This window comes from Protomyctophum parallelum (genome assembly GCF_964188405.1).
Source record: "Protomyctophum parallelum genome assembly, chromosome: 10".
NCBI lineage: Eukaryota > Metazoa > Chordata > Actinopteri > Myctophiformes > Myctophidae > Protomyctophum > Protomyctophum parallelum.
In genome coordinates this window covers 16,533,167-16,560,235 of record NC_139704.1, presented here as the reverse complement: position 1 = coordinate 16,560,235, position 27,069 = coordinate 16,533,167, and the positions used below count along the sequence as shown (strand labels likewise).

At 43.7% G+C, this 27,069-nt stretch overlaps 1 protein-coding gene across 3 annotated transcripts in view; it reads left to right on the top strand.

Annotated features, from left to right (window-relative positions):
* The window catches only part of macrod2 (mono-ADP ribosylhydrolase 2), a 689,196-nt gene that overhangs the window by 253,038 nt on the left and 409,089 nt on the right, over positions 1-27,069 (top strand). For all 3 annotated transcript variants that reach the window (XM_083775641.1, XM_083775642.1, XM_083775640.1), the window contains exon 5: positions 5,314-5,430. In XM_083775641.1, the coding sequence (XP_083631767.1) occupies positions 5,314-5,430 (117 nt within the window). The remainder of the gene's footprint in view (positions 1-5,313; positions 5,431-27,069) is intronic.

Below are 27,069 nucleotides of genomic sequence, written 5' to 3'. Positions count from 1 at the left end.
CAATTCTTCATAACCTTCTAGCTTTACTGGACCCCGGAGAGAACGCACGGTTCACTTTGCACACCATTCACTGCACATTCACCCATTTAGACCCGAGGACACGATTATACCAATGTCTTCTAATCTAAATCATGACGGTTTTAAACCTTTTGTTTGTTTATCAGTGGTGCTCAAAATATTTCATGTCAATGAGCCCCAACATTATTCAGTATTTAAGTCCGACGTCATTTTGTAGTGCTACGTTACGTCCGGGTCCAAGTGGCACCAGCTCCCGTCCGCATCTCATTGTAAATTGAATATCTAAACGCGTGAATCTTTTTACAGTGACGTTATTTTTCAGAAAGGAAGCCATTGAGGGTTAAAATGGGTCTTAATGCTTCCAACTCGAGTGGAATTATTAATGTTTTGTACAAGTGTCCATGACAACAAAAATATATGATGTGGAGACAATAAAGACTATTATTATCATTATTATTGAAGGTGGCAACAGTCCATTTGATCGGTAAAATATTTCTGGGGTATATTTAGAATGTGTGCAGTATGTTGAATCTAGTTTGCATTATGAGGATTTATTTGACACAATGAAATAAAATGGCGATAGTATTCCATGTGGAATAGGAGGGGGGCGCTCACGTCACAGCTAAAATACTGAATATGTATTTGGCCACCACCCCGCCCCCCAATTTGAAAATATGTTGTTCCAGGGAGTCAGGGACCACCCCAGAAGCAAATATTTGAGTTAAAAATGTTCACTGGAAGAATATATATTCAAAGATTTGCACACAGTTTCACTATTTTTCTAAAAATAGTAGATCTACAAGCCTATGAGCTTGTAGATCTGCTATTTTTCAACATATAAAGTTTAAAATATTGGTTAAAGTGGTTAAGGTGACACGTATGCGTCCTCAGTTGTTTAATACTGAGGTTGCAAGAGCCATATTGATTCATGTTGTTCAGTTGTGTCATTGGGTCAATAAAGGCCAATAGGTTGGCGGCTGGCCAGGTATCAATCAAGCGCAGGTGTTGCTGATTGGGAGAAGCAGCAGCTTTTTGACTGTGCTTTGAATGTGCTCTGTATGCTGCTGTGTTGACAACCACGTACACTACGCTACGTTTGTGGACCATCATATTTTGGAAATGTCTGGACATCGGTTTGAAAGGGCACATGTCTAAAGCTATCATTCCTCCATTCCCGTCAGCAACCGGTAGAGTTAAGGTAAAAAAAACACTACAAGCTACATTTGTGCCCCTTTGTCTGAGTTACACATGCTTGAACAAACACAGGGTTTTACTGTGTGTAGACATGTTCTTAAAGAAGCTGATGACCTAGTCCTACAATATACAGTAGGTCCGTTGACCGTATGATGTATTAACACCTTTTCCAAATGGATGTGGAATGTTTATTTTAACTGGCTAATCGACAGGCTCTTTAAATTGCAATACCTTTAATTCCCATGCACTGCTATTGATCAAACAATGACATCCAGGATTATGTGGCCTTGCACTGCATGGAAAAAACTAAATGTGACAAACTTTTGATGGTGCCTTTTCATAGGCAAAAAATAATGACATAAAAATATAAAAAACATAGCATAGCATAGCACATACCGGCAAGTATACTTAAAATAGACCAGTGCCCAACGATGCAAGTTGCGAATGCAATACCAGTTGCACCCGTTGTCAGGACACCCGTCTGTCTATCTGTGTCGCTGTTATGCCCATATATGGAGCTCCGTGTGAGGCATTCCCAAACATGGAGTCCAGGCCGCGGTCTGTGATGCCAGTACTATGACATTATAATGTTGACATAGGGGATCTCCATATTGGGGATGTGCGTGTTTCTTGCAGATCCAACGGACTTCCCCTCTGCACAGAATCTGGTCATTTCTGTGAGCTTGTGATGATGTCACACCGTCCACTCTATGGGCATTATTGGGCATGTTACGCTTAAGGCATGAGATTGTGATGACCACTTCTCCATATATGGGCATGTTATGTTTGTGACGCCCACCATCCTCGACTCCACACCCCCAAATCAAACACATCAAGGGCCGTTTCAATGATTCATGAGAAGAAATATCATTGTTGCCTTTCAGAATTATTTCATAGTTTCATGCCTGTAATAATTTATGATTGAAATTGTTCTTGGTACATTGTGTGAACATGTATCATCATCAAGTGCAATTTCTTTGGCTAATTGTGTGTGATTATGTTTTTTGATTAAATCCAAAGCCGATCGTATGTCTGTACATGAAGCTAACCCATTCTGGGCGGGAACCCCTTTTGGTGTTTTAAGCATTACCGTATGTTATACTTTAGCTATTGAAAAATAGCAGATCTACAAGCTCATAGGTCATAGAAAACATAAGATTTTGAAGACCTTTTGTAGAATCGAGCTCATGTCTAAATGGGTTTTAAGTAGCCTTCCCCTCACACACGTACGTATGCCCATTTTGGTCTTGTGTTGCTTTTTCAAAAAGCCATCAGGATCCGTCTCTGTCAACTAGCTGTCCCTCAGTCCATTAAAGATGATTAATAGAGGCAGAAAAATCTTCCACACAGCTGTTGTCTTTGACTCATCCCTGAGAGGGCGAGAGAGAGAGAGAGAGAGACAACCATCCCACGTAAAATAAAAAGATGCCTTTCATCCACGGAGCGACAATGTGTGTTTCCGTCAGCAGCGGCAACAACGCGCAGTACATTTTGTACCGACGACGACACACGCAACTCATCCTTTTGTCCATTTCCCTCCGCGCCTCCCCCTCCGTCTGAGTAATAACACTGAAGACAGACGAGGAAAGTGCTCGTCCCATTTTGTTCCCTTTGTTCATGAATGGCGTGTTGTTTTATTCCCTCTTCAACGCTTACGTGATAATGGGTCATTCTGCAGTCTGTTTTATCTTCTTTCCATCCTCTTTTCTTTGCTCAGCTCGGGCAGGAAACGGAGAGCGCGGTTAGAGAGAGAGAGAGAGGGAGAGAGAGAGCCATTGTCTGCATACTGTGTATAGTGCAAGCCTTTCCAGTGAGACACCAAAGAAAAGACATGTCTGTTTGTCCAACGGCCCCCTCCTCCCTCCCTCCCCACTCCCACATGGCTGCATGTTATCCTCTAATGGCCGGTGAGGATCCTTTTTTTTACAGGACAAGTCGAGGAGGATTTTATGACGTTTGGGGTGTGATTGATAACATGCTCTCGGAAGGGGTGTCAGGCTTTCAGAGAGGGATAATGTGGATTTCTATCTCTCTGCCTTCTCGTGTAAGACGCGCCATCAATCAAGTCTATCGTATGGCCTTAACCCGGTAGAATTAAAACCTTGAGGCACACACACACACACACACACACACACACACACACACACACACATCAACAGGGAGAGTGCGACAGAATCGGAACGCGGGTCCACAATGGAGCGGTTTCACCCCATAGCATAGCAGATGGCGTACAGTACACCATACAGTAGATATGAATCCTATATTTTGTGCTCCGTCGTACATGTTGGCTCGGCAAGAGGAGTTGGTCATCAAACGGCGTGTAAATGACCCTCAACTCTTCCGCACCGCAGGACGGGACAGAGAGGTGGTGGTGTCAAGTGTACTGCACAGTGAGATTACACTCGTATTTTGTGTGTGTGTGTGTGTGTGGGGGGGGGGGGGGTGGTATGGGTCTGTGTGTGTTATTAGATCCTAACAGCTAATTTCTCTCGCAGCTTTAGGTCGATATTTACCAGCGCAAAGGGCACCAGCAGAGTGCCCTTTGTACGTAGCGACAGCAAGCCACGACATAAAGAACAAATCATTGTTTTTAGGGCATATACTGGCGACCACATTAATTAGACCGACCCTATTTTTTACTTAAAGTAGCACTTCACCCAATTTCAACATTATCTTCATACAATTTTCCCTCACTAATTGTCATTATGAGATGCCACAATATCCGTCTACCTATCTGTGTAATTCTCATTATGAGATGCCACAATATGAGTCTACCTATCTGTGTCTCATTGGAGGGCCGTAGAGTTCAGAAACCTGCCTATAGCAATGATATCATCGATGGGGTTTCCAAGCTACTAGGAGGAAGGATCTATATCCTTTCTCTTCCTGGAAAGTTGGAATCCTGAAATAGAAGCCATTGTTCTTGCATTCATAAAATATTTGGCTTCGAATTTCCAAAACCTGCCTATTGATGATGTCACTGGTAGTCAGGTTTCCAAACTGCCCACAGCCATCTTCTAGGACAGAGAGGGAGTTGACAGCAATGTGGCATCATATAATGAGCATTATAGCGAGGATCAATTTATGAAAATACAGATCAAATACATTTGCTGCGTGGTCTTTTAAGCAAGTAATTCTATATAAAACGTAACTTTTATAACTTATTCCTGATTCAAACCCCAGTTTTTCCACATCAGAGACCAAGAGAATTCCCACTAGGCCAAGTTGGGATTCAATCATGAGAAATGTAAATTTACTCATTTTCTCATTATTGCATGAATAGTAGGGAGACCACTTCCAACCTGCACTGCAGATTTAGTAGTTAGTTATACTGAATTAACATACCCTACATATTTGTTCAAATAAAACTTTATTCATTATAAGTTCCAGATTGCAGCTTTAACTCATTAAAACCATGACATTATTTTTAACAACGTTTAAAGTATTTGTCATGGTCCTTCAAAAGTGTATTAAAAGGTTTTAACATCCACTCCAGTATGCAATGTCAGGTGTTCTCTCTGTGTTCTAAAGCTTCTTCAGCTGCAATGGAAAAACGCCCCCAGGGGGCTGAAGCATAGAGGAGGGAGGGGCAGGGAGGGGCAGGGAGGAGAGACAATCTACTGAATGTTCAACGTTCAGGTTTTTTGGGTGCACTTGAGGTCAGAAAACCTTAAAAACAAATACCGTATAATTTTTTTTAAAGGTATATTCAGTGATTTCACTTATTTCAAATATCACTTATTTTTTTGTTTTGTTGTGATAATCCTCCCTACTATAGAGTGTGCTGGCATATAAGGAGTTCCTCCTTGTCCCCAGTTAACCCCTGGCGGTCAAAAAACCTTAGGTTTCGTTTTTGACTCTCTATCCTGATTGGACGAAAGGCTGGGTCCCACAGCCAAAAACGAAACCTAAGGTTTTTTTAGTGAAATCACTGAATATACCTTTAAATGACACAGATGCTTTCATGGTTCATGGACAAAGCACATGTCAACCACGGTGGTTCTGGTTGGACGTGCTGTGTGTATTCTTGTATGTTTCCCCAAGTATACAAGTATACTGTATAACTCACTGTACCGTACTGTTCCTGTGTTTGTGTTTTAGTTGACGGCTGCATACACAAAGCAGCGGGGTCCTGTCTGTATGACGAGTGCCACTCACTAAATGGCTGCGACACCGGCCGAGCCAAGATCACCTGCGGCTATGACCTGCCTGCGAAATGTGAGTACAAGTCATTATTAGTATTGGTATTATTAATAATACATAATAATAATAATAATTATGATGTAAGTATCACATCACTTGCACAGCAAAATCTGGAGTGTTACATTTTACAATTTGGCGTCCCTATTTTTGGCATGTAATTTTATGCAGACATTTCCAAAAATGCTCTGAATCTACAAGCTAAGATCTACAATTATACCACAGGTCGTTTCGAGGAAGCAATCTGATTGGTTGAAACAGCCTTCTAGCCGTGGATCAAATGAGCAGCACTCCACACCTAATCAAAACAAAGAATTCAGCTGCTCTGTTTTCCCAGAGCGCATCAAAGTTGGTGGCTAGGCTAGCTAGTTTCTTGGGACATTTGTGGTCGTAGTGACTACATCTGTCATTAAAAAAAGCGATTTTCTTAGTTTTAAGGGCCACTTCAGTGATGCTTGCGGAACTCGACTACGCCTTGTTCCTGACCGCAACACTGTCGTGGCAATAATCACGTTAAACCACACCCTCTCGTGTAATATTGCTTAATTAAGCTCATGACACGTGGCATCACAGTGCGCCGTGAGCTTGTAGAATGCCCGATGTTTGCCGTGTCGTCGACACCATTGTAATTGTATGACAAAATATGAAATCGTATTTTATGTTTTTTTACATTAACACTCCAGCTGGACAAATGTGCCACTTTTATTTTCTTTACCTCAGGCTTCTAAATAAGCTATAATGTGCTGAACAGGCATAATGTGAAGACAAAATAAATAACTTCATGCATGCTAGGTTTTACACCAAATTCCAGATGGCTAGAGCATGCATGCCTTGGCACGGATTTTTCTAAATGTGTCAGAGTGCAAACGTCTCACCCACACACACACTGTCACATGTGCCAACAACACACACGTGCACATGCACACAGACACACACACATACCGTGGAGATATTGAATGGCGAGGGGCTGCAAGGGAACTCAACTGGCATGCTTTTATTGTCCATTCTCTCCGACTGAACACACTTTAATCACAGATGATTACAGTATTCCTGAGCAGCACCATTCTATGATAAATCAGGTCTTGTTATTTGGAGGATAATTAATATGAGGGGTGCCTGTCGTACGGCTAGCCGAGCTTGCCATCTGCACACGAACAAAGACATTAAGGGAACTATTAGGTGGTAATTTGATTGATATTTCATCCCTGATATTCTGTTAGCAGACCACGTAACTCACATTGCCGTGCATTCGTGCAACACGGCAAACATTTTGTTTTTATTCCGGGATGTTCTGATTTGGGGAAAAATATTTAGACTGTGTTGTGTGTGTGTGTGTGTGTGTGTGTGTGTGTGTGTGTGTGTGTGTGTGTGTGTGTGTGTGTGTGTGTGTGTGTGTGTGTGTGTGTGTGTGTGTGTGTGTGTGTGTGTGTGTGTGCGTGCGTGCGTGCGTGTGAGAGAGTGTTACATCTTCATCCTTGTGAGAATTTCGGCAGTCAAAGGGGTGTGAACAGCTGTGTGGTAAATTATTGGTATTGCACAGTGGTAATGTCACTCTTTAGGGTGGTTTCAAATAGCTTTTTGAGCAACGCCCGAGGGGGCCAAAGAATCACACAATGGAAAACAATGGCCATCTCTTGACAGTCCTGTCAAGAGACGTCCCAGTAGTACTAGTAAACCTGAAAGATTTCCATGAGATAACCGAGAGGAAATACTTTAAAGAGGAGATGGAATTGGCCTGTGTTAATACGGTCTTTCGTAAGGATGTCAAACAAAGCCAAGCAGATAAACAATGAGTCATTCTACCAGACGGCCAGTTCAAGTGTCTGCTGTAGCGCCGTGACAATTTAATAACCTCCAAACTCACATCATAGCATGGGAGCAATCTCCCTGCCACAGGCTACAGCTATAGCCTATATCCATTAGCAAGAAAGGGGGGTGGGGGTGTCAAAATTGTTGATAACTTGTGATAGAAAGGTGTAACACGGTCTTGTAATTTCTTTATCCAGTGCGACACGACTGCTGTATTTCCCGCACAACCCTTCGTTTCCTCTCAGCTTCTGTCACTGTCACCATCGCTATTGTTGCCGTCGACTGCTCATGGAATTGGAAAATTGACAACCGTTTTGACCGCTTTTGAGCGCTCAGCTCTGACAAGAGATCTCACTCCTTCCCCAAACTTCATCCCATTAATTTCCCCTCTGTGAGTGATTCGTTATGCTCCACCTGACGTGACGTACATAACAGTGGTTCACTTTGTGAAATCACAAATAATCGCCTACACACCATCCACCCCCCCGCCCCCCGACACACACACACACACACACACACACACACACACACACACACACACACACACACACACACACACACACATACACACACACTTCACTTAGTAAGTAAGTAAACAAGGCGAAAGACATTCTAGCGTGTGATTGCACACACTTAGTAAGTAAGTAAACAAGGCGAAAGACATTCTAGCGTGTGATTGCATTTCATGTAACTTTATATATGGCACAGCTTAGTATAGGCACAACTAATATTTTCTAAAATGTTTAGCCTGAGATATTTGGTGTAGAGCAGTGGTTTTCAACCAGTGGTCTGGGGACCACTTGTTGAGGTCCTTGAGGGGGTTCGAGGTGGTCCCCAGCTAAATGATGGCGAGTTGGTAGCCAAATAGACCCTAATAGATATTTAACTCTTGAGTTATTGTTAAACATCTGCATTACGTTACTGCATGTATTTTCAAGAAGTCTAGACATCTGACATGTCAGATCTACAAGAAACGTGTTGTGAGCTTGTAGATAGGCTATTCTAATAGAATGTTTGCCTATTATGACATGCGTTTCAAATTGTTAAGAAGCACAATTTAATCTTTCACTTTTTGATTCATGAATCAAATGTGTGCACAAATGAATACAGTTGCCTCTGGAAAACGACCAGTTACATATTTCCCCATAGTAAATAAATGTACCATGCAAGTAAGATATTGTTATTGATATTATTGAGCCATGGAAAAACAAAAGAAAGTCAACGGTACGAATAACCCCAGGGAAATTAAGACATTCAAACCGGTAAACAAGCAACTGTCATGTAGGTATAGGTATTGTATACCTACATAATATAAATACAGAACTATACGTTATTAAACAAAATTCAGGATTTACAGGAACACTTATGTGTGTCCCCCCCCCCATGCACTAAATGAAAGGAAAGTGCAGCTAATGGTGTGAGGGCAAAGTAAAAAGCATCCATATTTACAATTTCGGCGGGCTGTTATGAGGTAAATGTGATGACTCTGTAATAAAACTGTCTAGGAGGTTGAAGTGGCAGACATAATGTGAGATAAGATTGTGCATGTGGGTTGAGGGCATTATTTAGTCATTTTGTTTTTTCCAAATACAGAGATGTATCACAGAGGTGTGTGTGTGTGTGTGTGTGTGTGTGTGTGTGTGTGTGTGTGTGTGTGTGTGTGTGTGTGTGTGTGTGTGTGTGTGTGTGTGTGTGTGTGTGTGTGTGTGTGTGTGTGTGTGTGTGTGTGTGTGTGTGTGTGTGTGTGTGTGTGTGTGTGTGTGTGTGTGACTTCCATGAGAGGTGGTGGAGTTTGAGCAGACAGTTTGAGGGTCCAATGGAGTAAAGAGGTTTTCAGTATAATCTCTATTATAGAGGTTTTCAATATAATCTATCAGTATAACATGTTTATATAGTATAACATATTATGTGTGCATGTAATGCACAGATGTATGTACTGTATATTGTACATAATATGCCCACAGACTCTTCCAACACTGAGTAGACACGGGCAGATGGGCCATGTTCCGTTTACATCTTGGCAAAGTCCAGTCTTTCCACGGTGGTCTTTCTCTTTCCCATTTTGTCAGAGCATTTTTCTCCTGATTTGTTATAAACATCGCTCTCCTCTTCTTCTATGGGGACACTCGGCGGTACCGTGCTTGCCTCTTGTGCCACATATAATTGGAAACTTGTAAGGTAAGGCTCCTCGGCTGAAACAGAGCAAAATGGGAACCACTTTCCCCCTTTTTAGGGTTTTAAGCATACAGTACAACCAGTCGTGCTGCTGCCTTAGGCCTTTGCTAACAAGGCAATGGCAATAAACCATCCATCATATTACGAGGCTGCCCATTTCTCTTTATCTTGCAATGTCCTTGAGTCTTTAGTCTTATTAGGGGATAATGTCACCGTAGTAAATTGTGTTTTGCTTGTCAAAGGCGTGCAATACTCAACTGTGTCATTTTTCTTTCATGAAAGTACAATTTGAGGGGAGAAGTAAAACTGCTGGTAAAGACATAAAATGCTTCCTCGTGTTCTGGACAAATGCTCAAAGCCCATAGGGACGACAGCTCCCTATTGGGGGAAGTTGACATGAAAACATAGAGTTGTCCTTGTTTGGAGATTTGATATGCTGAGGCAATGGAAAATGACAAGTCTAAACCCCTGCATTTGAGTTTCTTTTCCCCCCCTTTCTCAAGACAAGAAAATTGCTCTTCATTACATCCCACTAAGCAGTCTAGGCTGTGAATCCCAGTGGCAAATGAGCCTCTCCTTTAAGAGGGACAAGCACATGTGGGACTGATTATTATATAGGCTGGCCAAGGATTATTAATCAATGGCAGTAATTATCCACCTACCATAGCGGAAAGACTCTAAAACTGTCTGTTATATCAATCTGACAGGGAAATTGTCTATTTTGCCCTCATGTTAGACAAGACGCTCATCTGTTATGAGATTAATTATCAGCTGAAAATCACAAACCAAGCCACATGTTTATAATTTACTGCTTGAGTATACGGTGCCTCACCGTTGTTGAGTAGCGCACAAGAGTTCAGGTTGACCCTTTTATATGTATTTTGAGGAGTTCACTGTCGTGACTTAACCACTTTCAATCCGTTTAAGAAAAGTAAAGGCAGAGAGTTTCAGAAATAGCACATCTGCGTTAAAAGTGAGCCATTTGTTGCTGTTTTTGAAACGGGGGCTTGAGTGTTTAAGAAAGTGGGCATCGACTAGAATGTGATATACTTTATACACTGAATTAGAGTGCAATGTGATTCACCACACTTGGATATGGAAAGGAGAGAAGAGGGTATACAATTTGAGCAAATACTAGCAGAGGAAATGTATAACCACATTGGGACTATATGTCTGTAGCCTGTAATTTATTTATGTGACACTCGAGTCGTAGTGTTGTGTGTAGTCAAATTTGATGTAGTGACCCCATCACACAATGCAACACAATGCAATGCCATTTCGCGCAAACATATGTGCACAATGTGATTACTTCAGAATGGTTGCTGTTATCGCAGACATATACACCATACACACAAGCAATGGAAAGAGGCCGTTGATTTTTTCATCATCGTCCAGAGGCTCAAATCTTATTATATTATTATGGTATGCATTTGCTTGACTATACTGCCTGGTGTACATGTTGGCGAACCATACTTTATCTCCTACAATTCTAATTTGCGGGTATTTTCCATTCATGAAATTAAATATTACTGTGTAGAGTTATTAAGTAATTACTGCATTTTTGGGAATGTGTCTATTAATGTTTGAAACTCAAAAACAAACAAGCATATCTTACGTGCATACATGGATGGGTGGGTGGATGGGTGGGTAGGTAGGTAGGTAGGTAGATAGGTAGGCCTAGATAGATAGAGTACATATAAAATATGTCCTCAAACAAATTCTGTTTTGGCATTTTCACTTGCTATCCAAAGTATCCAGTGTTGTATGAGATAAAGCAGCTCATCCCATTTGACAAGGTGTCATCATTCAATGGGGACTGAGTGTTAATTGGGCCCACAGTTTGATTGTTCAATCAACTCCAGTGCTTGAACAATCAAACAGTCAGTCAGCCCATAGAGTTCACAAGCTGGCTAGAGAGGACTTTGGTGTTAATCTGCATTTACACATTTCATCCGTAGCTGCAGACCCGTAAGGTATTTGGAGTTCAAACCAGAGGTCTCTCTGAGAAAGTTAATGTCCCACAGGAACGCTTAGATAGACTGTTTTCACTCTCCAATTTCATCTGAAATCTTTTAGCCCGGTTCTGTTTCCCTCCCTTGGGCTGCCTCAGACTGACAGTCCAAACTACTGCTGCTGTTTATTGTTTTGCTTTGCTCACCCCCCCCCCCCCCGCCCCGTTCCTTTAGCTCCAAGTATATACAATATGCTTTAAATAATTAATTCCATTTGGATTCAACAAACGAGGGCCACATTTTCATGTTGCTGTCATGAGAATGTCCTCTTTACGAACTTTTCAGCCAGTCTGTGGCTTGATTTGGACCTACGTAGTACTTGTGTGACACACCATACCCAGAGTAGCCGATCTATAAGCTCAGTTAGCTCACTACACATTTAATTGTGACATGTTGTCAGCTTGTAGATTTGATATTGTTGGCACAGAACACAAGTCATATCATATAGTAGAAATGATGTGTTATTTTCTTATGGATGCATGCACGTGGCCATTTTGTAAAACAAACTAGACTACAGTATTTCCAATTTCCACCAATTCTCTCTGATATCTTTTAAGCAGCGGATTTAAGCGTTTGCTTTGGTGCTTTGTCGCCTTATGCCAGAACGAGTGGTTGCTCATTGTAATTCACATGGAGCTAGTTTTCACTCCGGCTTATCAGTTTGTATAGCTTTATGGATTTCAGCCTTTCGCAGTATTGCCTGCACCCGTCCCACTCTGATAGTCTGGAGACACAACGTTATCGCTGCAAGCATCGATACAGCTGGCAGACCTTTGATTACTCCCTAATCTAAAACTGGGTGCTAACTGTTTGGAGCGCGCTCAGCGGTATACCCTCAGCCTCAGCAATGACCTGGCACTCCTCCTCAGCACTTCTGTAAATGTGTGCACTCAAGCTTCTGAAGAGCAACAAATGCGCACCCCCCCGCCCCCCCCCCCCCCCCCCCCCCCCGGCGGTTAACAGACTCGCTTTGCCGACTGGCTGTTAGAGGAAGACGCATAATTTGCTTTACATGTGGGAGAAATGTGGAAGAAAGAGTTGTCTTTGTCGGTTTTGTCTGATTACCGTGATGTCAAGATGAGGCCAGCTCCCCTCCCTCCTCCTCGTCTGTATCAAATTGAGTCTCCGGTGTTTACAGTAACTGCACCTGTGCTAATATTGCTAATCATTAGCCTGTGATGAATTCTTCTCCCTAATAGCGTGAGGAATCTTTCCCATGCCCTATTTAATCTGAGGGACCAGGCCGTCTGTTTGTCTCGCTCCACTCGGCAAACACAGATAAATCACGGCAAAGTACCTACTATTAGTAAGTGACACACGGGCTCATTCTGATTGAATTACCCCCTGGAACATTATCATTCCACCAGACAAGTTTATCAAAGCAGTCTTCACCCCGTCACATGCAGCGCAGCTGACACTTGCAGACGGCCGGCGGACGGACAGCTCCTCGTTTAATGTTAATTTGCGTACAACTTGTTGTTTATCAGGTAGGCCTATACTTCTGGCCCACAGTGTGCGTAAACAGAAAGCTGCTTTGTTGTTTGTTGTTTGTTGCCAAAATATAGGCTAATAAGTAAGGCTGCATGATATATCGAACATGTATAACATGTACTCTTCATCAGAGTGGAGAATATAAGTATAAATCAAGTTGAGCAAAGCCACTCTTCTCTGCCCCTCTAACAGACACAGTTAACGATCGCTTGTTAAGTGCCTGCCAGACAGACAATCAGATGAAATGAAGGCAGGTGTAGAGTAGAGTGTAGACTAGTGAACTGAACATGTTCTCTTTATATCAAGTACTTCATACCAGCCCCTTATGAAACTACTTCTCCCCAAATCCAAATGGATTTTATTTTCCATCCTGAATGGCAGTAACTAGCATACAATGAGAACTGAGAAGATCTCCACAAAGGTTTACTCAAGGTTTACTTCACACTAGAGTCTAGTGTGAACGCTAAAGTGAAAGAAATCCTTTGTTTTCGGATAAAGGAGTGCGGCCGCTCTCTCTGCTGGTGGCCCGCGCAGCCTCCAGAACGTTCACACGGTGCTAAAGTCAACATGGAGCCCACAGCGGCGGCACACTGCTGCTCACTGTTGGCGCACACATCATAAATGTCACCTCGTCACTTCATCCACACATGCAGCAGCAGCAGACACACTAGCTGCTGGGTTTCCCTCAAGATGACTGCCACAGAGCCATTTCTCTCTCTTTGTTTTGTCTGGGACCTTTGCACATCTACAGTATGGATGTGTACAAATGGAACCAAATGGCCCCGTATGTGTCCATTTGGTTCCATTTGTACACTGTCGGAGTTACTTAGTTGATGAATTATTAATAATTCCATTGTACTTACTGTAGTCTGTCTTTGTAATACATTGTTGTGCTTCTCCCAATACTTAGTAGTAGCAGCAGTAGTAGTAGCAGTAGTAATGCTAGTTGTATTAGTATTAAGTTATTAACATAATATTATAATGTTGTACTTCTCGACAGTTGACAGAGGATTAGAACAAGATTATTGGATCATCATCACTGAGGGGATTGGGGGATGGGGGAGCGAATCAAGGAAACAAACAAACCAATGTTGAATAAACAAGCGTGTGAGGATAGTCTTAATCGTTTGATTCATGAAACGTAACGGTCAGGGCCTTGCTTCATGGTCTTTGGATGAAACGCAGAACCGTCCAAGGATTAAGCATCTCATGAAATCCAACTGATGAATTAATGATTGGATATATATTGATAATTAAAAAAGGAAGGCTTGAGACGAACGGAAGGCCAGATGTTTTTCCGCATTATTTATGAGAGTGGCGCCCGACTGGCTGCTGGAGACTAATCATCAGCCTGGCTGGCTTCTCATTGGCTGTAATGACTACTGGTGTCTCAGGGCATGGAGTCGCCTAATTGAACCGCTCTGCTCCGGTGACCAGCCGGGTATAGCGGCCCCGCAGTGTCCCTTCGCGGCGTCCCTCTGTCTTTGGGGGGTTTGTCTGTTTGTGTTTCTTTTGTTGGCCGGCCCTGTCAGTCTTCCCCGGCCTCCTGAGGACCGGTGTAATTTGGTAATTTCGCCTAAACGGCAATACTGTAATTATGTGGCATCAGCTGCCTAGCTGTCAGCGGGACGGCCAGCAGTCATTCATCACCGTGTCGGAGTAGGAGGAGGGGGTGGGGGGGGGGGGGGGGGGGCACCGGGTAAACACTTTCAGAAAGAGTGGCTGGCAGTGGTCTCATTCAGAGATGGGTTTCAATGAAAAGTGGGTTGGTGTAGGGCAGTGTTGATTTTGTCGACTAAATATAATATATATATATATTTCGTTGGCTACCTTTTGTTACTGAGGAAAACTGAATAGAAACTAAATATGAACTAAACTACGGTGACTAAAACTATATATTGACGTTTTTGTCAACAAAAACAAACTAGGGACTAGTGGAGAAGAGAACGAAAAGAGAAGTCATTTCATGTTTAGTTGGGCTCTGAAAATATCAGATCTACAAGCTCACAAGGGGCTGGGGGCTGGGGTCATTAGGCTGAGATGCTGGGTCCCCTCCTCTCCCAGAGTATTCCTGAATGACAGTAGTGATGCATCTGGAGCATGCAGGTGTGGGGGGGGGGGGGGGGGGGGTGGAAGGGTTTGAAATGGAATGTGTGGCAGCTGCTCTAATGCAACCTCTCCATTTCTGCTATAGCGCACGGCTAGCTCCCATCTGTCCACCCCAACCAACAACCCCGGCTTAATGAAGGCTGTCATTAAGGGGCTCATCATCACCCCAATGGTGACATGCAGGAAACACACACACACACACACACACACACACACACGCACGGCATCATCACCACCATTGCGGTACAAACATGTGCCAAAGGGGCTTTTAGGACTGTATTATCTCACCCCAAGTCAAAGCCAAATTGGAACATTGGGGCTGGGGGGGGTGTTAGTGCACAGCTATGATGATCCCAGCACTCAGCACGTTGTTCACTCCCTCAAGAGAGGAGCAATGTACAAACTAGTTACATGAACCATCAGTGGTACGGGCCAAACATAACAGCCACATAATGGCAAGGTTGGAAAGGAAGCATGCAGACTTTTTGGCTAAATTGGACGATAAACTCAGACTCACACCTTTACCTAAACCAGGTCATCAGCAGCAGGTGAAGATTCATTCATAAGATTTTGATTCTGATGCTGGTGTTAATGTATTACTGTCCTACTTCTGCCTACTACTGTGGATTGGGGCCACCGACATGCCAGTCAATCCCCCTGATTCACAGCCATTTACAGTTTGATTGCTAATTATTGGTCTACATTTTTCACATACTAAATTATTAATAAATACAATGTCGATAGAATGATTTGTATTTTAAACCACAAAGATATTTTTTTTTGTTTGGACTTTTCCCAAAAGTGAACTTGGCAGTGTGTGTATGGCTCTGGAGAACTTTATGGACAAGCTGCCTTCTTGGCGGAGGTCTCTGTGCGCTCTAGTTAATTTGTATATTTTTATATTTTGTTGTACTTTCAAGCAAGAAATAACGGGGAAAACAAGATTTGCCAGTCCATGAGGTAGGAAAATGTGTCCACATTTCCCCACCCATTAACAACAGAACAGACTTTTGGTTATCTCTCTTTGTTGAATACCACATTGCCGCCTATCTGTTTGGTCCAGACTTAATGAAAAGAAAGAAGAAGAAAAATAATAGAAAAAAAGCATGTACATAACTCACCCACTGTCTACTGTCTTTTGCTCCTATGGCTTTAATCACTGAGATCGTCTTTTCACATGTTTTTGATTACGTGAAAAGTGAAAAGTCTGCTGCCTTATGCTGTCTATGGGAATGGATTTTTTTTCAGAATCCTAATATGTCGGATTCTTCTTCCAGGCTGGGTTTTTGATCAAAACAAGCTTGATGTGCGTGCGTGCGTGCACTATTTCCGTTCTTGGACGTTTCCGTACTTGGACACAGGAACAGACATATCCAACACTTATTTTTGGCATTTTATGCTTTATTTCAGACGGGTCACTGCCGAGCGGCCATATAAACCAAGAAGAGACAGGCGAGACGGGATGGGTGTGGGTTTTGAACCTGGTTGCTCGACACGCTCACAGGCCTGTGTGTGGAGCCTGTGCACTAACTGGCTGAGCCACCAGGCATCCTCCAGTTCTTCTTTACAGCAATTACTTTTTCCCTTGGGGGTATACCGTACATGGGTTCTGTTTGAAAGGAAATGACATGGTCTCATTTTTTATTTATTTCTTTAAGGAGGGGAGTTTCTCGCTAGGACGACAGCATTCTACGTATGACTTAAAGTTGAGTTGCAGTCATCCTGATAGGGTGACTAGGGCCAGTGTAGAGAACATTTCTCTCGTTTCCCCGGAGGGAAAAGTAGTGCAGAGTTTATGGGTAACAACAACATGTCTCCTTGTTTTGACAGTGGTGTTGTCTCCCAAAGAAAAGGGGACATTTCTTTTTTTTTTATCCCTCTGATGGCTTTGTTTACCTCTCATCCCAGACTGAGGATAAAATCAAATTAAGAACAAGCAGTAACAGACTCCTCTTTCTCCGTTTTCACAGTCAATTATGCACGGATACAGACTGCCTAAATAGTTGCCCTAGTCCTTGATGCTACTTTCACTAAATTGCTATGGTTATACTTCTGCTCATTAGGCTTTCAAGACTGTAAATGTTGACAGGTTTATTTTTCCACCTCACATCCCTCCATGTTTGCCTCTTCCCTTCTGGGCTGGTGGCGAGGTTGGTAATTAGCTAACAAAGTATATGCCATTTCACTCTGAAAGTGTAACCAGTGTAACCCGGCTTGCCATTCTTGGATTTAATGCTGTGGATTTAGACTTGCGCTGGGGTCCTTAGAAACCATTAACCCTCCCATGAAAGTACATATGGCTGCCTATAAAAACCTTAATGGGGAAGCAGGCCAAATACACAGGAGCCTCTGTGAGCTCTCAGGGCCAACACTTTTGAGAAATGCGGAAATGAGACTCTATAAAAAGGCAAATAAAACTTCTTTTTCGATAACATAATGGCACTGGGAGTGTTTCTCAGACTTGTCCGTAACGTTTAAAGTGCTGTTTCAATCAATAAATTCCTGATAAGTGAGTGCACTCTCTTGTACTGTAGGTTTTTATTTATTTCATTTGTTTGTGTGTTTTTAATGGTTAGAGGCAGTTTGTATTTATAACCTGTAATTCATTCCTCTTCTATTTTCCTGAGCTTGTTATTGTTCACACATCACTTTACAACCACGTGTATAGAGCTTTGCCCGGCAGCCCGGCTATGTCTTGAAGCAGTTTTCTACACATTGATTTCCGTCTTGCATCATTTATGTCTGCAGCAGTAACCTACAGATCAGAAGGCAACATGGAGGATGTTATGAAACACAAAAAAAACATGATTACCCTATAGGCCATAGCTTAATTATTGTGCAAATTTAAGTCTTACTGTTGAGATTGAAGGTTATTCAGCAATCGACAACAATCCATCGATAATTCCTATGCTGAAGAAAATGCGTGCTCTCATCTGACCTAACTCCATTACGCAATGAATGAATGCTAAACCAATCCAATTTCTTTCGCTTCAATGGCAAGAAAATAATAGTTGTATATAAATGGCACATCTAAGATTGCAACGGCTTTTAAGAGGCTGCATGCCCGTATACGTGGTGGCAAGCCAAAGGAATGTTTTCTTATCAAGCTTTTATGACATATATCCATGTCGGCCCCGGAGCGCCCGAGATTGCGCGCTCTGTCATGCTGGCCGTGTTCCCTGGGTTGTTTTTAAAGACAGTCCAAGGTGAGAAATGGCCCTGGGGGGGCCAGCAGTTTTTATGGTGATCACCTTGAGCTGATGTTCTGGTCAGGAGACCAGTGAGTGTAATGGATCAGCTGGGAGCCCTCAGTATAGATTTATGAAAGCACAGAGGGCCAGGGGAGAGGGATCGATCGCTCGCCTTCGCCATCGCCACAGACCAGGACACACCCATGAATAATGCCCCGAGATTTAATCCAAGGTGACAGCATTCTGACAGATAACAAGCAGGGGGCTTAAGCGTTTTGACTTACCCACAGCCATCCCCATACCAGTCCATTAAATGCACTCATAGGAGCCAATCATAACTTACAGAAATCTTTCCCCTCACTAAGTCTCTGAGCAGCTACAACTTGCTGCAAAAAACTAAACAATAAAAAACTCTGCCCTTACTATAAGTGATCACCCTGTGAAAGTATGTCAGCCCCCATGCCGTCTCAGGCAGCACACGGCTTCTGGGGCACGGCGCTAAAAGGTCCCTTCCCATGCATGTGGTGGTGATGGGGGGGGGGGGGTGTCCGGATCAAGTTCCCTCCCCTGCTGTCTAATTATTGACCCATCTGGTATTGTCTTTTCAATTGTTTTCAATTATGATGGCACTAGTGTTGCTCAGCACCCTGGCGTCAGGGCTTGCATAATTCATAAGCGCGACACCCTTGGACTCCACTCGGCGCTGTAGGTCTGAGCTGAATGTCAATATCTCCTCATGCCCCCCCACGGAGCAAAGTGTTGTCTGTATTGACAGCCAGCAGGCAGATAAGGAGGGGCATTGGCAAAATGATACCACCGTGGACGGATAGTGATGCTATCACGCAATATACTGTAGGAGAGAAGTTGTTTTTAAGCCATATTTTATACTTGGGGCTCCATTTTTATACTTGGGGCTCCAAAACTTTGTCTATAATGACACTCTACACACGTGTGTGTGTGTGTGTGTGTGTGTGTGTGTGTGTGTGTGTGTGTGTGTGTGTGTGTGTGTGTGTGTGTGTGTGTGTGTGTGTGTGTGTGTGTGTGTGTGTGTGTGTGTGTGTGTGTGTGTGTGTGTGCGACGCATGCATAAATCAGGCATGAAACTGCTGTCGTCAAAGTGTTTTATCTGGCAGTCAGGCCTGGATCTCAGGCCTCATTATTGTCACCCTGACACCTCATAATCAATCGGGTTCAATTACTCATGAGTTGGCGCCATGACTGACTGTGTTTACCGGGCAGTCGCATGCAGCCAGTCAGTCAGTCAGTCGCTGTCAGTCAGTCAGTCGCTCCCAGTCAGTCAGTCGCTGTTAGTCAGTCAGTCAGTCAGTCGCTCCCAGTCAGTCAGTCGCTGTCAGTCAGTCAGTCAGTCAGTCAGCCAGCCAGCCAGCCAGCCAGTCAGTTGAAAGGGTTAACTCACTCGTCAGGGCTTTGACTATTCGTGCTGAAAAACAAAAAAAAACAGCCCGTCCGCCGACGACGTACAGGCGAGGTGAAATGACGACGTACAGGCGAGGTGAAATGGCAAAAAGACAATCAAGAAAGAAAGAGAGAAAAAAAAATAGGGCCCCGGGAGTCTGGCTGTTCATTAAGAGCTGTGATGATGAAAGAGAGAAGCGGGGGTCACATTTTTGACACCTCGCTGTAATGGAAGTGGCTCCTGGCGGAGCGGCACATGACATCTGTAAAACGTTTCATTACGTCGGTGCCACTGGCAATTGTTTATCCGTGGATTGGAAACGCGCAAGGGATGATCAAAAAGAATCCCTGTGTGTTGTTTATAGGAGCGAACTTGGTCAAACTTTGGCTCCTTTTATGGTGCTGTCACTGCTGTAGGCAAACGGGTTGACGACGGGTCCCTTGAAAACATTGCACAACAGCAGCGCTGTTTCATGCTGTGTTTTGTGGCGGTTGTTTTCTTTAACAAAAACATCTGAATAATCTGAATAATGTAAAAATGATTCATGATGTCTTCATTTGTCCCTGGGGAAATTTGTCTGGGGCATAACGGCTTGTAAGTGCAGTAGCCGACATAAACACGAACAAGTGAAGGCATAAGTGCATTCAAGTACATCAGTCGCTTATCTTACACCCTCATTATGTCCTGAGTTTTTACTGATGGACTGAAGATTGCTAAAAGCTATTCAGGGATCTCTCCCTATATTAAATTGGAACCCTGTAGTGTCTACCTGATGGGAAGCAGTTCATAATCTGAATTCAAGACAAGACAAGACAAAACAAGACAAGACATGGTTTGGAATAAAAATAGTGCCCTATAGCAATGGGAAGTTTGTCATTATGACTGTGAAAAACCCATTACATGGGGAACCTGCATCTACGTGGCTTTATTCTGTAATCTGTCCTCATAGTGACCTAAAATAGCACAGCACAGTGTCCTTATATCCACTGGGCTACTGTCACTTACCCCCTGTAGACCAGTCATCGCAGAGCAATGGCAAGACGGCCATCTCTCAGTCCTCAATGCATCTGTAACCACTTCAACCATTGTTGACTGGTGTTCCCCAGGGGTCTGTGTCAAGTCCCCATTCATTTACACTCTATACCGAATCGGTTTGTCGAAAATAGCCAATCTACAAGCTCACGGCGTCATGTCACGTTGAGACGCATTGTGTGAGCTTGTAGATGCTGAGACAATAATAACGCATGATTTTTCATGTTCATAATCACATTCACTTTTCCCCCACATACTCAATAAGAAAACAGTAGCCCAGAAATTGCATTGAGGAAAATGGCAGATTGAGTTAATGCGCATAGGTGTATCTTTCCATATTTTCACAAATTACCTTTGCACCAGTAATGAAGTGAATTACCAGATGAACTGCAGTATAGATTCCATAGGTTTATCTGTCTATTTACATGCTTTCATATATTTTCACAAATTACATTACCTTTCCATAGTCATGATGAACTTAAAGTTTAGAGCTGCAGAGAAATATAGGCTATAAATGGTAAATACCCATGCACATTTATACTGTGAAAATATTTTCTGTTTCTAACTTTCTACACATTCTTCCTCATCCTTTGCAATGGATGTGATTTGATAAAAACCATTTGGCAGAAACAATGAACCTGGAAGCAGCGGGACAAAAATCTGATATCTCCATAATAATTTCGAGTTGTAGTCTTGCTGGGCAAGTAAATTGACTCTATGGGAGCCAACCCAGGGCAAAGCCAGGAGGGCAAAGAAGAGTACCACCTATGTAGATGTGCTGCGGCGCGACAGCTTGGATAACAACACTGAACCTGAAATTTGTGGAGGGCAGCGATCCAGGAATCCCGAGTTGGTGTTGGCTAGACCTCATTCTCGCAGCAAGTAGTCTTGTTAGGTTGTGTTTACATTTGCACTGTGGCACAGCTTCAATATGTCATCAGTCTCGTTGATCCCGCCTCTAGCGGCCGCATACGGCCGCATATCGTTCCGACCAGAATTGGTTCGGAGTACATCGTCTCTGCCCGAGAGAGACCAGACCCTCCCTTCTGGCAGAATGCAAATGTTGTCCAGCAGGGGGATTGGTTTCACCAGGCTACGTGATAGCTGCAATATGATAATATTGTCCATATAAGTTGACAAATGTTGGTTCAACAACCCAGAACTGAACTCAAAATATATATTGCACTAATGAAGAGGTTATTCAGGGTTATATTGATGAATGATTTTAAGCACCGAAAATATTAAAATCTCTGCATGAATGGGCTAATGAACTTTACGGTAATAAATGTAATGCAGTGAACAAAATGGAGGCTTTAAAACGTGGCAGACCCAAGAGTATAGTATGCATGAGGAGATGATGTGTTGTAGGGGTGGAATGTTGTGTACTATGCAAAACCAATACTGCAATATAGAACTGTACTCCGTTACAAGTAAAAGTCCGGAATTCAAAATGTACTTGAGTAAAAGGTATTGGCATCAAAATGTACTTAAAGTACTATAAGTAAAAATATGCAGCATTTCAAAATTTCAAATGTGTAAACATCTTTTAAAAATGGCCGATCTACATGCTCACAATGCGTCGCATTGCAAGGCATTGTAAGCTTGTAGATCTGCTATTTTCAAATGGCTGAAATGTACTGTATACTGTATATAGCACTGAAGTGGTTACTGTATGTTTTGTCATAATCAAAATCTACGAAGTAACTAGTAAAGGTTTCAAATAAATGTGGAGTAAAAGTACAATATATGCCTCTGAGATGTAGTGGAGAATGAATGTACTTAATTACTTTCCACCACTGTTAATTGTTCGAGAAAGTTCAGTGTCTTTGGTGACTGAGATACTTTCACATAGATATGGTAATCGTTCTGACTTCATGGATGAAAAGAAAGTTATTTTAGGTCGTTATGTGATATGTATTTCTTAATGAAATCCAAACTGGTCGTCATTCACAAGAAATAATCTATATTCTTGACTGCATATCTTTGTTTAATATATTCTAAGTTTCTGTCTGATGCACCGTCAAAAGAAATATTGGATGTGCCAGTTATTATGATTAATATTTTACATAGGCCTATGCAGTGTGTGGAGTTTTAAATGGTATGAGCACCAAACCGCAAAACATTAATATGCAGCTGTACAGTACATGGCTTTAGAGATAAACGAAGGATTTCCTTAAAGATGAAAATGCTTGAGAACCGCTGGGCTAGATTGAATATCTAATAGTGATCAGTTCTGCATTCTAAATGTGAATACTTTGAGTGCCCAATATCCACTAGGCTCCAAGAATAAAACATGCCACTTGGGTATCAAAGTTCACGCGAAAGTGAGTCTGCCACATTTTATACTATGATCAAACTCCACTGTGAGGTCGCACTAAGGTCAAGTTAACCTGCCTGATGGCATCAATTAACCTGCAGGTTCGTTTCAGGGCATATAAGTTGCCATAGTAACAGAGACAGACCTTCTGTGTGATTCTTTTTTTACGGAAAAGCCAGGATTTAAAAGAAGCCGAGGGATTTCTCGAGGGTAGTACATTGATTTAAAGTTCCAAAGTTTGGCTTTGGACTCCTGCATATTGTATGGAGGATTGTTTCCGGGTGATGCAAGGGGAGATGTGAACTGTTAGTAGGGTACAAAGAGAAACTACATTTTATCTTCAGCAGCGCCATGGGGGAAAATTAATATAATAGCACAGTGATAATGTCTCTGTGATTATACATTTATTTATTTCATTTTAATTTTGTATTGTTTTATTCAGAATGATGATTTTGGCCTGTCTTTTATACCTTTTGTGACGTATTGTGCGTGCGTGTGCGTGCTTAGTTTTGGTTTAGGGGTGGGATGTTGGGGTTTGGCCTTATATACGTTTGCACGCCGCTGTCACATTGTACAACACAGAAAAGTCACTTGTAAAATTGCCATCCTAATACAAGTACAATAATATACAAACGTGTGCGTGCGCGCGTGCATGCGTGCAACTGTGCATGTGTGCGTGCAACTGTGCATGTGTCCGTGCAACAGTGCATGTGTAACTGAGAGATTTAGTGCATGGTTCCTGCATCAGGTGTTTGGACAGAGTGACAGCTAGGGGAGCATGCTGCCTCTGGCATGGAGCAGCTGAGTGGGACTGCTAATGAAGAGCCGCTAATGAGATTCACCACGGCAGTAATTTATTCCATTTAGACCCGAGGAACACATCTGTGTCACCTCAGAGCTTTTAACCATTATTTTAAACTTTATCTGCTGAAAAATAGCAGATCTACAAGCTTGTAGCGCGGCACCGAGTGCCGCGCTACGAGCTTGTAGATCCAATTATATATTAATACCTTTTTTTTCCTTGACATGAAATAGTTTGAGAACCACTGATATAGAAACACAGTTTTTTTAGTTTTTTTAAAGAGAAAACCGTCATGATTTAGAATTTAGAATTGTGTAGAATCTGGCCTCAGGGCTCAGTGGGTTATGACACAGAGGCTCCGACATGAGCGTGGAAACACAGAAATAGAGAGACAAGGCAGCCATTGCTCAAAACCCCATTGTACTTCAATCCCGCGGAAAACGTTATCTTTCAGTCGATGCGGTGGTGGTGGTGGTGGTGGTGGTGAGGGGGGGACACAAAGCCGAGTGGTTGTTGTCACCCTCTCCTGGCACGGTGACACATGCACAGCTGCGCCTCCTCCGCTCTCCCACCCATTTACATCCCAAAAACCACACCCGGCTCACAACCCCCCCCCCCCTCCGCGCTAAGGGGCCGCCATCGATCCAGAGATATGGATTATGGAGCTCTCAAAGTGGAGCGTTATCGTGGAGGGATTTCTATACACTTCACTCGACGGTGTCGCTCGCTCTCCCTGGAAATATAGCCGATCTACAAGCTCACACCACAGCCGTGCTGCCACGCGTTGCGTAGATCGGATCGATGCACTTTCGGCAGCGCGCAACCCAATATAAATCCGCCTTTATGGAGTGGTGTGTGCATTTGTGTGTGTGGTGTGTGTGTGTGTGTGTGTGTGTGGTGGGGGTGCATGGGATGGGGGGCTGCTGAGCAGCTGCTTTCCTATGGATCACTTCATTAATATCCTAGGGCATAAATTTGAGGGGGTGCTGCAGACTAATTAGCCCTGTCTGACCCCCGTGTCTCGGAGAGGTCGCTCTTCTCCTCTCCGGTTTCTCCCTGCAGAAGAAGAAGCACTCGGAGCCAAAAGAAAAGCTGTCTCTCACCTATAGCCCCCCCGATCCCCCCCCCCCCCCAAAAAAAATGTGGTGTGTGCAGGCGGGCGGCGGTGAGAGAGAAGTCCAGTGAGTGCGGCAGGCCGGCCGGCAGCAGTATAGTCTCAACGTGAACCAGTTTTTGATTTTGGTTTATTCGGCGCTGCTGCTGCTATAATCTTCCAATTATACCGTCAGATGATTTCTATTCCACCCGCTTGTTTCGCTGCCACTGTGGTGTGCTTATTATAATAATAACAGTGTGTTATCTGTAAAATAAATTAATTAATTAAATCCACACTGTCACAGAGTTCAATTAACGGGTCGGTGTATCCGGCACACCTGGAAGTTAAATGAACCCCTGAGACCGGCCGTGGACAGTCACAAACAATAGGAGGTGTGTGTATTTGTGTGTTGTATGTTGTTATGTTTGTGTACCTGTGTGTGTTTGTGCGTATGTGTGTGTGTGCGTGTCTCTGCAGTGTGTGTATGTGTATGTGTAAGTACGTGTGTGTGTGTGTGTGGTGCCAGGGGAGAGGTAGCCATCCCTCATTAGTATGGTGTGTTTCCCTGCAGATGGCTGGGGTCAGATTCAGGGGGAGGTTTGATGAAAGGCTGGATGACTCCTCCAGGAGGGTGACACGCCATGCAACTCTCCACCCGTGCACCCCCGCTCGCACAGGTGATAGAGGGGCTTTAGCAGGATTTACAATCAGAGAGATAGAGATGGAGAGAGAGAGAAAGCGCCTTGTGTTCTAAACCTTATTGTACAGCCACGCACCGCTTGGAGGCTGCATAATTGAAGAACTCGAAGAGGCGAGGAAGAGAGAACTTACTGTGGAAGGCCCTATGTAAGCCCGATATACTTTGACGTGCGGTCCATCCATCCATCTTCAACCGCTTATCCGTAGTCGGGTCGCGGGGGCAACAGCTCCACCAGAGGGTTCCAGATTTCCCTCTCCAGAGCAACATTAGTGACCTCCTGGAGGATCCCGAGACGTTCCAATGCCAGTAAGTCGATGCATTTTCTCCATCTGCGCCTTGGTCTGCCCCGGGGTCTCCTCCCAGTGGGGCATGCCTCGAGGCCCTCCCTAGGGAGACGCCCGAGAGGCATCCTAACCAGATGCCCGAACCACCTAAGCTGGCTCCTTTCCAGGCGAAGAAGCGTACTCCGACGCACGATGAATTGATCGGACTATGTTCTCTACTGTATACTTCATTATAGGCGGACATTTCTGAGAATAACAGCAGGTTCAAAGTATCTAAAAGCGACGCCGTTTCGTTGTCTTTCTTCTAAAAGTGGCGGAACCGCTTCTATGCATTCCACCGTATCGTTTTGACTGAGCCCATAATTCATGGCTTAGAGCCTTAGACGAGTCACGCGGTGCAGTCTGCTTCTCTCCAACCTTCTCTCTCTCCCTCTCCATATTGCCGCAGACAGTCGGAAGGCCATGTTCTAATGATCTTTGAATGGCTCATTAGAGTGGGATTCCGTGTCCAGTAGAAAGACGTATACGGGACGTTATGTGAGCGTCTGTCTGTCACACCTCAAACATCGGGGGCCCGGCCGTGGCGGGCCGCGATGTCTCTGGCCCGTCCGCCCACGAGTTGGCGGGAGCCACGGCACCGCCAAGGGAAGAAGAGATAATGAGCGCTTTCGCGCTTTGCCTTGGAAACTCCACCAACCGGCCCTCGCCCCAATTAAGAGCTTGTTTTTCGCTGGAGTGCACTGGCCATTATCGAATCTGACCTTCCAATTATTATTTTTCTCTATTTGACGGCATCACCTCGGTGTGCCGGCCTGGGCCCGGCCCCTCTGAGCCTCAGAGGAAGGACAAAGAATAGGTATAATGGTGCCCCAGGCATGAGATCCAAAGCCCAGAGAACGCAGACACACTGAAGCCACTGACACTTTTCTCTAGCTAAGCCATATCTTTATGTCCTGCCTATTGCCATGCTGCCCTCACGGTGTGTGTAGCCTATACCACATGTCCAAATTATTATTATTAACCACTCCACTATTTCAGTGGTTCCCAAAGTGGGGTCCGGGGACCCCCAGGGGTCATTGAGGGAGTTCCAGGGGGTCCCCAGCTAAATGCTAATTAGGAACCAAATGGACCCTTATGGGTCTGTAACTCAGAGAGCGTTAGAGTGTACAAATGGATCCAAACGGACCCCAGCGGGTCCGTTTGGTTCCAATTGTACACTCAG